General features: G+C 34.6%; 1 protein-coding gene across 2 annotated transcripts in view; it reads right to left on the bottom strand.

The window, feature by feature from the left end:
* Positions 1 to 15,080, bottom strand: part of MAPK6 (mitogen-activated protein kinase 6) — a 47,194-nt gene that overhangs the window by 29,157 nt on the left and 2,957 nt on the right. For both annotated transcript variants that reach the window (XR_012486932.1, XM_074294522.1), the window contains exon 2: positions 2,279 to 3,467. Coding sequence is in view for 1 of the 2 variants with exons in the window: in XM_074294522.1 (XP_074150623.1) it covers positions 2,279 to 2,833 (555 nt within the window). In the remaining variant the exon portion in view is untranslated. The remainder of the gene's footprint in view (positions 1 to 2,278; positions 3,468 to 15,080) is intronic.

Genomic DNA, 15,080 nt, shown 5'->3' with positions numbered 1-15,080 from the left:
ATCTCGTTTAAATTCCATTTTCATAGCAGAATAGACTTCCCACTACAACATGCATGCAAAAATGCAGATTTCATTTAACACTTATAGGTCAAAAATGCTATAGAAATCAGAAGTACTACTAAGCCAATAATACAAAAATGGTTAAATCCTCAAAGCCTTAGAGAAAAATTCACATCACAGAATTTTGATCTGTTTTTAGAAACAAAAGGATATGATGTAATTAATAAATGTAATTTCTTACTACTATGCTTAAATATGGCTCTATTATATATTCAAAATGGTTAAGATATTGTCCTTCACATATTTATAGTTATACACACAAGTATAACTCACTTTATTAATCAATTATGTGTCCAAAGTCATTTGCACTGGAATTGAAGCATTTAAAATGCAAATGGGAAATCTGGACTTATAATTTAAGTTCTGTACAAATTAATATTTCACATTATATCATGCAAAAGCAAGGTTGAGTATGTTAAAGAATTACCAAGAAAATACCATAAACTTTCAAGTAGCTAATCAATCATTCTATGCCTTAAGGTAAACCCACACTTATCATTAATATTCCCCCACTATTGGGGCACACCTAGGTGGCGCAGTGGATAGAGCACCAGCCTTGAATTCAGGAGGACCTGAGTTCAAATCTTGTCTCAGACATTTAACACTTCCTAGCTGTGTGACCCTGGACAAGTCACTTAACCCCAGGGGTGGGGGGAAGAGATTCCCCCACTATTAAATTATTTTTTACTCATTTAACATAAATGACCCAAATCAAAGCCCAAAATATGTAAAAACAGGTCTTACAAATAGGTGAAACCAGTCTTTTAATGAAAGGAATAATGCTATTGTGTTTATGTCTCTATAGATATGAAGAAATCTGGCTTTAAAGAAAGTACATCAGTTGGATAGAAAGAAGTTCTTGATCATCAGAATGATAAACACTGAAAAAAATTAGGCTACTACAGGATTCCAGGACGTCTCTTGAGTTGAAGCCATTCAAGCATATAAAACTTTATGACCTAGATCATTTTCATATGTCTTTAAATAGAGGGTACTAGGCTTGATATTACTTGAGATTTTTCTAAATCCTGTGATTCTGTATTGAAGGGTAATGGTGGTATAGTGGAAAGAGAGAAGGCCTTCCAATCTAAAAGAACTGGGTTGAAGTCTTGTCATAGATAAGCCTGGCTATATGATTCTGAGCAAGTCACTTAATGTTCTCAGTGCCCCAGGCAACTCTTTAAGACTAGCAGTTTTTCTTGTTAGTTTTTCCCCCTTTGTTCTGATTTTTGTCTCCCAACATGTTTAAGAAAATGTTAAAAAATGTTTACATATAAATGGGGAGGCGGAGAAGACTAGCAATTATACAGTTAATACAGAAATGTTTTAGATGACTGAACATGGATAATGTATAGCAAATTCCTTGCCTTCTCAAAGAAGGGAGAAAGAAGAGACTTTGGAACTCAAAAGTTTACAAAAATAATATTAAAAATTATTTTTACATGTAATTTAGGAAAAAAAAATTTTAAGGCTAGCAGATGTTGATCTGTGTTGGCAAAAGTAATTCCTTACTAGTTTTCTATAGCAATGAAATCTAACAGATTTAAATTTGTGTCACTTATACAATTAGAAAATGTAATTGCTAACCATTCATTCTCAATTGTCCTCAATAAGTGAAAAATATAATTCATTTTTAAATTTTGTGTATGCATGTGTGTATGTAAAAAGAAATTCAAACCTGCAAAAAAGGGTTTTCCCACTCAGTATTTCAGCAAAGATGCATCCGGAAACTTATATCAATGTAACAAGAAATGGGGATTATCACACACAAATATAAGGGCCCAAATCTAATTTTTATAATCTTCTTCATCACAACAAAATGAATAAAATAATGGATAATAGGAATTCCTATTTATTTAATTTCCTCTTTTCATCTTTTAGTGAAGCTACTGAAACAATGAATAAAATTACTAAAATGCCAATATTTAAATGGAAGCAAAAGGTCAAGGTAAACTCCCTAACTACACCTGGGATAAAATCAAAAATTACTTTGAGTCTGTAAAACTTACAATACAATTTCCAACGTACAGAGTCTTCATTTCTATTTCTCTAACTAAAACATTAGGATACCTTCTCAGCTAACTTACCCAACAGGGTTGTATCATGTTAGGAAATAGGAAAGAGTGCTACAAAGAAAATGAAGATTCTCACCTCAACTTTTTTTATGGATTATTGCACAGGTGCACGTGTGTTACTATGATCCTTTTCTTTTACATACCTTATGTGAATAATGGGGATCCATAATCCGGGCAAGACCAAAGTCACCTATCTTCAGCACCAAGTCTTCAGTATTAATGAAAAGATTAGCTGGTTTGAGATCTCTGTGCAGTACATTTGCAGAATGAATATACTTGAGCCCACGTAGCAGCTGATACATGAAAAGCCTGGCATGCTCCTCCAGTAAAGGGCCCTGCTCTAGCAGATTAGCCAAGTCTGTCTCCATGTACTCCTGAACAATGTAAACACTGTTCAGCTCTGTCAGAGAGCCCACATCATCTGTTAACTGACTTCCACTGGGACCAAGAATTTCAAATACTTTCACAATGTTATCGTGGTCGAGTCTTCTAATAATTTTGATTTCTCGTAAAGCATGTTTAACACTCTGGGGATCTGTAAGAACAATTTTCTTGACAGCCACTCTTTTGTCACAGTCATTATCGACAGCAGAAAAAACTAAGCCATTGCCACCACAACCCAGCGGTTTTAAGTCCATATATCGAGAGCCCAGATCAAAACCATGAATGTTCATGAGACTTTCAAACTTTTCTGCCATTTTGAGACACTTAGTATTTTTCCTTTCAAACTGATGAACTTGTGTAAACACGGAAGGAAACTGGCATCAAAAAGAAAGATCTTTCAAAAAGGGAGAAAAATAATTCTGCTTCCACTGCAAGATGGTTTCTTGATACTCATCGCATGTGCCAACCAGGCCTGGTGAGTTCCCTTCAAATTTACAGCTTGTAAGCTCTAACTCATACTGAGAATTAGAAAGATTGCAGTATCCATAGCTCAAGATAGGGGCAGCAACTCTGCAAACATTTAAAGAAAACACTCAAGAAACTCAAACGGAATGAAATGACATACTATGCACTCAGCTTTACTGTGCTAAACGAGTTAACATTTAACAAAAAAGTGAATAAATATGCACACAATAGGCTTCTCTGAACATTCTCCTCACAGTGCAGATACATTCAGTGTTGGACTGGTCCTGAGCAGCATCATTTCTAGGGTGCCAGTAAGCACTACGTTAGTTTTGTTTCTTTTCCTCCTTTGTTTGTTTACTGTTTATTTGACTAGGAAGCTCTGGCAGCTGTTGGTTTACAGAAGATGTCTTTTGTTAGTGATCAGGTGGCTCCAGCTCACCACAATCACAATCAAAGCTACCATCCATCTTATTCTGTGACAACCTGGAAAGAAAGGGGGAAAAAAAAAGAAAAAGAAAAGAAATCAGTAAAATTATACTGCCGACTATATTGCTTCCCTTCTACTTCAACTACAGAATACCCTTACCAAAACTATATACACTTAAAACTGGAAAAAAAATTTTCTATAAAAGGTTAATTTTCAAACAATTAGGTGCTCACAGAAGTTTGCCTTACCAACAAGGTCACAGCGTAATGTGGTGGGCACATCTTTAATGCTGCTTCTGGCAGTCTCTGTATGGTGGTGGGTACTTTTGACCCTGTCTACCAGATTAAGACTAAAGTTCAAATACAGCCCACCATTTCATCATTATTCTTGTGTCAGTCACCTTCCAGATGTTTACTCATCACAAAGACGACTAAGTAGCCTCCTTTCAGGCTGATAAGCTCATCTAAGTAAGGCAAATGACACCATCAGGAGAACATGGTGATGACTGAGCTTCAGTCAGAGGTCTTGAACAAGAAAGCATTACTTCACATGTCTTCTACTCACACCAGCCATCTCCACGATTCCCTTATTATATAATCATCTATATCTAAATCTGAGAACTTATTATGACAAGGTCCTTAAGAACTTACAGCCCATAATTCCTTCACTCATTTGTGTCTCCCAAAAGAGGCAAGGAAAAGCAAAAATTAGCTTGAAATCAATTGGTATTCTCCCCTAACTCTACACACTTGATAATTCTTTGCACAAAAATGATTACACGCGCACATAGCCAAAGCCTACAATGATAATTTGGGGGAGATTTGAAGATAAAGACTAGATCAAAAAGAGATAATTTCAAGAATTGAGTTGGCTTGATTGAGTTGGTTGCTTCTCCTACCATCACCCAGACCCCCTCCTACCACCTAAGCAAAGTGCTCTGCATCAGTCTAACTGGGGACTCTTTATAAAAGCCCAATAGGTTATCCAAAGTTGTGCTAGGGCAGAAATGAAAAGACAAACAAACACAAAAACAACCCAATTTGCTTATTCCAAAGGAACTAGATTTCCCAACCCCCAACAACCTGAGAAATCATTTATCTCAGATCTTTAGTCAAGAAATAAAAGTATAGCTTCAATTAACACGGTCTGGGTAAGAAGCTTATATAGCTTGCTATTTACATTAGTGGAATTTTCACTTTTCTTTTCCACTGATTCTCCATTTTCCACTCTTTTCCACTGATTCATTCAGCTGTATTGTATTAATACTTGTCATCTGAGCTCACTTAGAAAAATGGTTTTATATTTAGTCCTCCCTCTACAATAACCTCACCCCCACCTGGTCATCCCATTGACAAATATATAAAGAGTATAAAGAAGCAAACAAATCCAGCAAACTTCTCTTCCCATGATAAGCACTGATAGGGACTAGAGAAATTAACAAGAATGCATTACATTTGAAGATAAGGACTAGATTATAACTGTATATATCCTGGTTATTGGGTGTATCTATTCACACACCACAGCATCTCACCTCAATGCCCTGAGTACCTAAAACTATGTGATAGTTCTGAAAGACACTTATTAGTCCCTCAGAGCTACACAGAAAACTCTGATTGAAACTGGTCAGTCTCCAAAGCAGAAGCCATCAAAGCTAGGTTTCAAAAGCTAAGAAGGTTTCTATTGTGCAATGCCCTAGAGATAATGAACTAGTCTTAAGTCTCAGAATCAACAATTGCCTAATTCAACCTAGTGAGTAGACTGAAGAACATGTGAGCTCATCAGGTGATGCCCAAATGGTGCTCAGGAACATCATTATGACTACAGCTGCCATTAAATAGTGATTTACAGGAGATGTGTTATCTCATTTGACTCTCAAAACAACCCAGTGAGACAAGTATCATTATCTCTACTTACTAGATGAGAGATTTAGTACCCTGCTCATAGTAATAGCTAGTGTGTACCATTGTTCTGCTCTTTTCACTATATTGGAAATTGCCTCTCAGATGCAGATAATGCCTAAATTTTTTCCTACATCTCCCCCACCCCAATCTCTGCAGGAACATTATTATCGAAATGTTTTTGTAAATGTTAGGTATATTTGTCATCTACAATACATAAAAACATTTAGTGAGCCTATTACTAAGTATCCAGTTATTCTGAATTCATATCCATCTTAAATGTAAGAATTAAGGATTGACTAGATAATCTTGTTAAATAGCATGCTTATTAATATTTTTTTATTTAATGTTAATGGCAGCTACATGCTAGAGAATTCATCCATTCAAAAAAATTCATTAAACAGCTACTCTGATTGTCATACACTGGGCTAGGCCATGGGGATGCAAAGAAAAAAAAAAGAAAGTCCTTCCTATTAAGAAGTTTGCATGAGAAGAGGGGGAAGGAAAGAGGACAAGAACACAAAGATAATACAAAATATAGATTAAACAATAAGCATTTCTTTAGAACCTACTACTTACAAGCATTGTATACTAAGCTATAAGGATGCAATGACAGAGCTTACATTCTAACAGGAAGGGAGACATTGGTACAGACTATAGCACAAGGCCCTTTGTGTGAGGAACAGCAAGTAGGGCTGTTCAAAGTGCTAAAAAGCCAATTCATTAGCCAAGACCTTCTATTTAATCCTAGAGGTAATAGAAAACCACTGGAATTAATTGTGTAGTGCAGGGGTTCTCAAACTACAGGCCAGATGCAGCCGCTGAGGACCACTAAGGGGTGGAGACAGAGTGTAAACTTTTGTTTTTACTATAGTCTGGCCCTCCAACAGTCTGTGGGATAGTAAACTGGCCCCCTATTTAAAAAGTTTGAGGACCACTGGTGTAGTGGATATAAGATGGCCAGACCTACACTTTGGTAACAGTATGAAAAATGGATAGGAATGGGGGAGACAAATGCAATTAGGAAGCTTTTTCTATAGTCCAGGTGAAAATTAATGAAGGCCTGAACCAAGGTGGTAGGACATCTGTGAAAGATGTTGCAGAGATATAAACAATGGATTGTACATGGAGGTGGAGGGAGGTTGAGATTGAGAAATCAAAAAGGTACTAGGCTGCAAATGTAGATAACTAGAAAGCGGCAATCTCTTGCTTTGTAAGAGAAGTGGTTTTAAGTGAGTACACGAGTTCTGTCTTTATGTGTGGGAATGCCTATTAAAAGGATAGGCATAGGGAATGATGATGAATGACAAGAGCTCATATATTGGGGGGGGTCATCTGGAATGATAATTGAACTGCAGAGGAGTTAATAAAATAACAGCATAGAGGGAAAAAAAGAAGAGTGCTATGTTCAGAGTCTTGGGGTACACTGGCAAGGGACAAGGATGGGAGAAATTAGAGAGAAGGAAAGTGGAGATTGGAATAGGCCTTGTTTAAGAGGTGGCACTTTAGCTAAACTTTGAAGGCAGCTAGGAAGACTAGACAGAAGCAAGGAGTACTTTCAGGTATGACAGTCTGTACAAAGGCAGGAACAAGAGAGAAGAAATGATGTATATAGGGCCCAAAAAACACCTTAAAAAGTAAAGTGAAATAATTTTGGAAAGTAGATGGAGATAAACAGAAGATTTTGCATTTTACTGAAAGTTTCCTCATAACAGAGACTGTCTTCTGTATATATAGTCTCAATATTTAAAACCCAGTAAATGTTTAATACATGCCTGATTGATGGACTGATCCTAGAGGTAACTAGTTTTACTGGAACTTCTTGAACAGGGAAGTGAGATGGTCAGATTACTGCTTTAGGAATTTCAATGGCAGCTGTATGGAAGATAGATGGAAAAGTAGAAAGAACAGAGTCCACAGTTAGCAGATTATAGTAGTAATCCAGGTGAGATGTAATGAGAGCTGAAACTAGAGCAGTTGGGACAGGAACTGGAGAGGAGATTGAAGAGAAATAATGTGGGTGAAGAATCAGCACAAGAGTTGACAAATCACTGGATACCATATGAAAGCACATAGTCAGAGATGTTTTTCTCTTGATCACTCAATTTCTGGTACTTATCAACTAATCCCTCATTTCTAAGCATGCCTCACCTAAATTTAAATTTAAATCCAAGAGACAGGAAAATAAAGGACACATAGCAGTTTCCTTTCCGAATCTCTACTGCATATCATCTCTAGGAATAAAGCTAGTCTATAAACTGATTCTTCTTTTTCCCATTCATACCTAAGAGTTTTTCTAATACTTCATTTCTAATCTCCCTCTTGTAGCATCACACTGAACTTCACTATCTCTGCCCTCCAATACATTTGCTCATTTCTCTCATATCCTACCCTATTCATTTAAGGTATTATTTTTCCTCTTTTTCTAATGGTAGCTCTGCTATTCGGGAAGTTTAGGTAACATTTATGAATAACAAAAGAGAGAATATCAGAGAAGACACAGAACCTGCTCTTAAGCTGCTTATACTCTTCACCCATCATTAGAAAGGCACAATAAAACTGCTAGCAACTAGCAAAATATATATTATATATAAAAACCATTTCCCAATAATTAAATTATTATAAGTTATGAACAAAGTTATTTTTTTTAAAAATCACAAATTATTAATAATTATATGAAACACTATTCCAAATCACTAAGAGGAAATAAAAGAACCTTGAAGTTTCCCCTCACCCCCAAATTAGTAAAGACAGAAAAAGATGGGAATAGTCAATGTTGGATGCATTATGGAAAGTTGGGTGAAATTGCTTGTGAAATGGGGAAAGCAATTTCGAATTATGAAAAGATTAAAATATCCAACCTCTTTTGATCCAAAGTTTCCACTGCTAGACTTATATTCCAAAAAGGTCAATGAAATTTTTTTAAAGCCCCACATACAACAGATATTTATATTAACCTTTTATCTAGTAGCAAACAATTGAGAACAAAGCAGAGGATTATTAAGTGGAGAGTCGCTAAGCAAAGTTGTGATATATGAATTAAGAATATTGCTGTGCTGTAAAAATATGTAATATGACCAAAAAAAAAAAAAAAAAAAAAGAGAGAAACATTAAATAATGCAAAGTGAAATAGGCATAATAAGGAAAACATCACACATAATGACAATGTAAAGAGAAAAGACAACAAATCAACACAATTCTGGAAAATCATAGTAGTCAAATTTGACTCCAAAGAAATTATGAGAAAGCATCTCTCTATTTCAAACTTTGGAGTACTGAGGTACTATGAGTGTGTTAACATTTGTCACACTTTTTTCATGTGTTGCTTAAATTTTGCAGAATTGTTTCTTTTTCCCTCACTTGACCATAAAGAGACAATGGATCCAATAAAGGATATCGATAAAAATTTCTTCAGGTAATTATGTATCACTCTCTTTTCTTTCCTAGAAATCCTAAAAAACCTCAGCTCAGAATGTTTTAAGATCAAAGAGTAACTTGGCTTTGCCTTGAATGTGAGTGTGGCTGGCAATATCCAATGTGATGGACAATCAGATACACTGTATTATGAATGAAAGAGTGATATTAAGAAAATTATATAACACAACATTCTGAAAGGTCATATTAGTGAGTTCAAAAATCAAGATTGTGCAAGTTTAAAAGTTACAGAGCTACCAAGACCTTTCTATCACTACTATCAACAACTTGTCATAATAGTGTAATAGTTTGTGCAACCTGCATGATTTTCAAGCTTAAACATCAAAGCTTACATAATTGCATTAGTTTCCTGAGTTATACAAGGTGAGAGGGACAGCAAAGTCATGCTAAGCAAGTCTATACAGAACAGCATCTCTAGACTCTTACTCAACAGGTCCTAGTACAGCATAGGTTCTAACTGGGACCAAGACAGACTAAAGCTGCTTCTTCTCAGCATATATATCTTGCTAAATACATAATAAAATAAGCATGAGAAAGAAAAGAAGATGGAATAACTACCAAAGATAAATCATACTAACAATGTTTATCAATCAGTTCATGTTCCCCTTCTTTCTAAGTTCCTAAATGCCCACTGTTAGTAACATAAAATTAGGGAGAAGCTTAATTCAACAATATCATAATTTCACTATTAAAAGCAACAAAGGCTTTACCCACATGGGAGAAAGAGAAAAAACACTGCAATAATTATGGTTTTTGAAAAGTGTGTTAAATAATTAATCCACAAAAATTTAGGTGATTACATATACATAATTTCTCCCCATTTTGATACTTGACAAAGAGTTGTATCATTGAAAGAAATGAAATTCAAATTCACCAATTTAAATGTAGCAAAGTGTAGTGAAATACAAAACAGTAGGGCATTTGGGCACTGTGATTTGAGTATTCACTCCTTTTAAACAGACCAAACTGCTATAAAATCAAGTGGAGTAGTCCACCTAGATTCATAAACAAAAGACCCAAGTTTTAATCTTGACCTCGAACAAGTCACCTTACTTCTCTCTATGCATCAATTTCCTCATACAGAAATGAGGTTAGTCTAATTCTTTCTAAGGTGCCTTCCAACTCCACAATTATGATTTTATAATCTCTCTTCCAAATGAAGGAGGGGCCAAGAAAACAAGGAAGGCTTCTGGGCATTAAAGGGATGGGTAGGCTGTCTAGAGATGAGAGGAGGAAAGGAGAAGGGGTATTCAAGGGATAAAACACAGACTATGATCTTTCGTCCAAAAGAGTAATGAAAGAATCAGGAGGGCTTTGGTATCAACGTCCACACCTAAATCCCCTGGAAAAGAAAATAAATCTTCCTCTTAGATAAAACAATTACATGACCAAATTCCTTTAGATTTCAAATTCTCCCATATGCTACACATACTATTAAACTAGGACACTTGGTGACCAAATAGCTTCCAAGCACCTCAGTTTAAAGCAAGAGAAAGTACTGTAAAACCCTAGGCATTTTTAGTGATTTGTGAAGAAATACATTCTTCTGAGTTAGAATAAAGTTTGATTTTTTTGGGGGAAGTTTTCTTAAGGGAAAATGTTTAAAACAAAACTATTATCACTCCATAGTGTATATTAAATACATGATCCATGTTATTAATGAATTAATGGTATGATGAGATACAGCTCAGTAAGTAGTAAGGTTCCCTGAAAAATCAAACACAGGTACATCACATTCAAATCCTATATAATCAAGGAGAATTCCCTAGGAATTGGCAGCCAACTTAGAGTATATTTTTAATTAAATGGATACATGAGTTTTCAACAGGTATATTAATATAGTACAGACTGAAATGTGAATTCTGCAAAGCAATTTGGAACTATGAGTTAAAAATTACTTATTTATGCATATGCCTTTTTGACTTAGTGATATCCTTAATAGGCTTATGCCCATCAACTGGAGAACAGACGAATAAATATTTGGTGAAATATCATAAGGGAAGCTTTCAGAGAAAGCTGAGAAGACTTATATGAACTAATGCAGAATAAAGTGATCAAAACCAGGAAAACAATACATAGAATAAAAATATTCTAAAGAATAACTTTTAAAGATTTAAAAATTGTCAACAATCAACATTATTCCAGAAGCCCAATGATGAAACATGATATTCACCTTCTGAAAGAGGTATGTATTCAAGATGCAGAAAAAGACATTTTTGGACATGGCCACTATATGAATTTATTTTGCTTAAATAGATATTAATTGCAAAGGTTTGTAGGGGAGAGAATAATTCGGTTGCAACACCCCTCCCAAAAAAGGGGGGAGAATCAGTGTGAAGCATTTTTTAAAATGAACATAAGAGAACAGAGTTAAGAAAGCCAGAAGGAAACCCAAGCATTCAACTTTCAAAACTACATGTTAAGTCTCCATTATATACTTAAAAGGAAAACCAAGTTGTATATAATAGATTCAGTTTTGCACACAATCTTCTCCTGTTCTATGTGGTATATAGAAATGCTTTTATTTAGTGTTTAAGTTAACAATAATTTCCTAAAATCACATATAGTGGCTGACTATAAATCTTATTTAACAATCAATTAAACTGAGGCTCCAAGAATTAAAAAAAAAAAAAAAAAAAAAAAGTCCATACATTCGAGAAATTAATAGATTACTGAATATTTGATTTTTAGGAGTAAGGAAATTAAAACTGTCAATAACTACTTTAAGATATTGGAGCTAAATGACATTACAGAATAGAAATTACAACCTATTTTTTAGTATTTAAGAGAATATATATACACAAATTATATTTAGATATAATACATACATGTTCAAAAATATCAAACAAATTCCTCTTTATAATTACAATATAATAAATTTCAGAGGTAAGAGCAAATCATGAATTTTTTAAAGCAAAGGTACTACTACTTATGAGCTTCTTGATCTTGGGTAAATTCTTTAATATCTTTGGGTCTCAATTTCTTCCTAGGCAAAATGATGGAACTAGACAAGATAATGTAAATATTTTAGGTATAAAGAAGACAAAAAAGATGGAAGGGGAGGAGGAGAAAGAGGGAAGAAGAGAATACAAAAGTAGAAAAAGAAAGAGGAGGTAGTAGAGAAAAAATTACAGTTTACAGGAAATCTAAATGGCATGGAACTTTGGACTTCAGAGTGTAAAGACTTTTGAATCCTACCTCAGAGGTTTACTAGTTGTGAGACATTTGGCAAGTGGTGAATGTTTCCACTTCTATAAAATGAAAGGATTGGATAATAATGGCTTCTGAGACCCCTATTGGCTCTAAATCAATGACCCCTCGAAACTATTTCTGTAAACTGGCATCCATAACTATTAAGATATGAATTCATTTAAATCATTAATAAATTCAGTTTTTCTTAATCACATCTATCTATATCTGAAAAATAATACATATATGTGTAAGGTATTATTGATTTCATCACAGCTGGCGTATTGCCAATGTATAGCTTTTCAAATTCCTTGAAAATCCCATGGTTTTCTCAAGTATTCAAGTCAGGGATAAATGTAATTGTCCAAAGCTACTTTATTCTTGATTCACAAGAGACTAAATCATAATATCCAGCTTTTAGCAAAAGTAGGAAGCAAGACTCATGTGAAACAACATGAACTAGTACAACTCAGAGCACAATGAAACACTAAATTTTGTGACACAGACTATAAAGTGCTATAGAAGACTGGACTAGTCATAAAAATTCTGAAAAATGGGGAGGATCACAGAGCTGAAATAGGCAGGAAAAGTTCAAAGATAAATAGAACCAAAGCTGGGCCTAGCATGATAAAATCACTTAAACACAACTGCAAAGCAGGTTCTGATCTGAATTAATGGAAGGATTTCTCTATATGTATCAAAACACAAATTCAGCTTAAAAAAAAAAAAAAAAAAGTGAAATTAAAAAAAAAAAATTATTCCAGGCAGAGAGAACAATCTAAGCAAAAGTATGACACAGCATGTTTACAGGAAAGGGGTTGAGGTAAGGTGGGGTGGAGTGATAGAACGATGAAGAGGGGGGAAGTAAAATATAAAATTTTTAAAATTCAGTTGAGTTACAATATAATTTTAGAAGTATATCTCTGTAAGAGATTGCTGTTGTTCAGGTGTTTCAATCTTTTCAGTCTCTTTATGATTCCATATAGGGTTTTCTTGGCAAAGATATCAGAGTGGTTTGCCATTACAGATAAGGAACTGAGATTTAAAAAGGGTTAAATGACTTGTCCAGGTCATTTAACCCTTTTTTAACCTCAGTTCCTTATTTATATGAGGCCAGATTTACACTCAGGAATAGACATCTTCTGGACTCCAGGATTGGCAATCTATCCACAAACATATACACATACACTTCCCCCTCCATGGCATAGAATCTAGCTACTTTAAAAATTAATTCACTAACATGAAGAAATAGATAACAAAACTATAACAGTTGAACACTTCAGTGTGGCCCATTAAACCTAGACAAATTTAACAAAAGGATAAACAATAAAGAGGCTAAAGTCCTGAACAAAACAGATGTTTGGCAATTATTGAATAAAAAGGGGATTGTACATATTTCACTGCTATTCATTGTACTTTTACATAAATTTACATATACCAGAGTCTAGTGTCCTTCTGGAAGTCCCTGTTCTAACGCCAAAATGTAGTGTGCTTTCTAGAGCCCCCAAATTGGGGTGCCAAAATATACAGTCTGGACTAGCTCTCTGGAGGACCTCGGGACCAGCTAAGACCAGCTGAGTCCTTTGTCTAAATGGAGGAGTGAAGGCAAGAGACCCAGGAGAACGATCCTTATTTCCAGTCCTCTCAGCCCTTAAATACCTCAGTATGACTATATCATCACATCACACTGAGCAAGTGCTAACTATAAGCACCCTGCTATTGATAAGCAAATGCATCTTATAGTAAGTATCCCTAGCTTCAAGTAGAACACAGGTGGTCCTGCCCTCCTTGATTTCTCAGGAAGGGTAAGACCCTCCCAAAGGGAGATGGGGAGCAGCAAACTAGACATGGTCATCAGATTCCCTTTGGGCTGAAGGGTCTTATACCCTTACCCAGAGTTCCCCCACTATACATATGCTGATTACTCCTATATTGTGTAAATTCACCTTAAATATTTAGGCTTAATATAGGTGATACAAAAACTTCAAAAGCAAAACCCCTATGTATTAATACAGGTTTTACATATAAAAATTTCATTCAAATTTTTAAAAGTCTATCTGCCAAATTATATTTTAAAAAATTAGACCCAAAATAAAGTCCAGTAATTCCTAGTACAATTATTTTAATGACAATAAATCAATTTTTAAAATCCTTTAATATATAAAACAAAAGGGGAGGAGACAAAATAAAATCATCTGCCTTAAATCTTATTGCTAATCTTATTTTAAGCCAACATACTAAACACTGAGTTTTCAAGTCAGTCAAAGCTGTATCTTGTTACCTAACTCCAATCTAAGCCCTAATTTTGGAACAGTATGCTAAACAGCCTATCATGAAATACTGAGATGAAAAAGTGGCTATCATGCTGATCTATTTAAAATACTCTTCATTATATAAGAAAATAAGGCTGACAAATATTTGTCAAATTTGCCACTGTTCTAATAGTTTTATTTTTCAAAATACATGCAGAGTTTTCAACAACCATCCTTGTAAAACCTTGTGTTACAAATTTTTCTCCCTCCCTCTCCCCCCTAGACAGCAAGTAATCCAATATAGGTTACTCTAGTAGACTTAATTAAAACTGAAAACTAATCTTTACAATTATATTTCTGATTCATTCTTGAAACCCTTAAAATGATTATTTCTAGGTATGTTATTACAAAAGATATCTAAACGGTAAAAACAAATGAAGTCAGTTTAATAAACTAACAAATCTCTCAAAATACTACTGGCTAAACCAATTAACCTCACCAGGAAACCTTTAGAAAATCTCTTTTAAAAATGATTCAAAATTCCACATTTGAGCATCTAGTACTTAGAAACAAAACTACACTGACTTATTTTAAGGTAACAAAGATTAAAAAACCCATTTCATATTATAAAACGTTAAATCGAACCAACTACAAAATCACTTCATGGACAAAATGGTAACTCTCTTTAGAATAGCACCAGAAATATTATGCATTTTGGACAATTTTAGCCTCATTAAATACAAGAGTATACTTGGAAAGGGGAGGGAAAAAAAGAGCCACGTTGCAGTCAGCAGTCAGGCTGAGTCATCATGGAACTCATAAAACTTGCTGTTCTTCTAAACTCCCTCTCATAATAAAAAATGTGCACTGAATCAGCAAATGCTATTTTTCCAGC

The sequence above is a fragment of the Sminthopsis crassicaudata genome, chromosome 2, assembly GCF_048593235.1.
Source record: "Sminthopsis crassicaudata isolate SCR6 chromosome 2, ASM4859323v1, whole genome shotgun sequence".
NCBI classification, from domain to species: Eukaryota; Metazoa; Chordata; class Mammalia; order Dasyuromorphia; family Dasyuridae; genus Sminthopsis; species Sminthopsis crassicaudata.
This window is presented reverse-complemented; position numbering and strand designations above follow the sequence as displayed.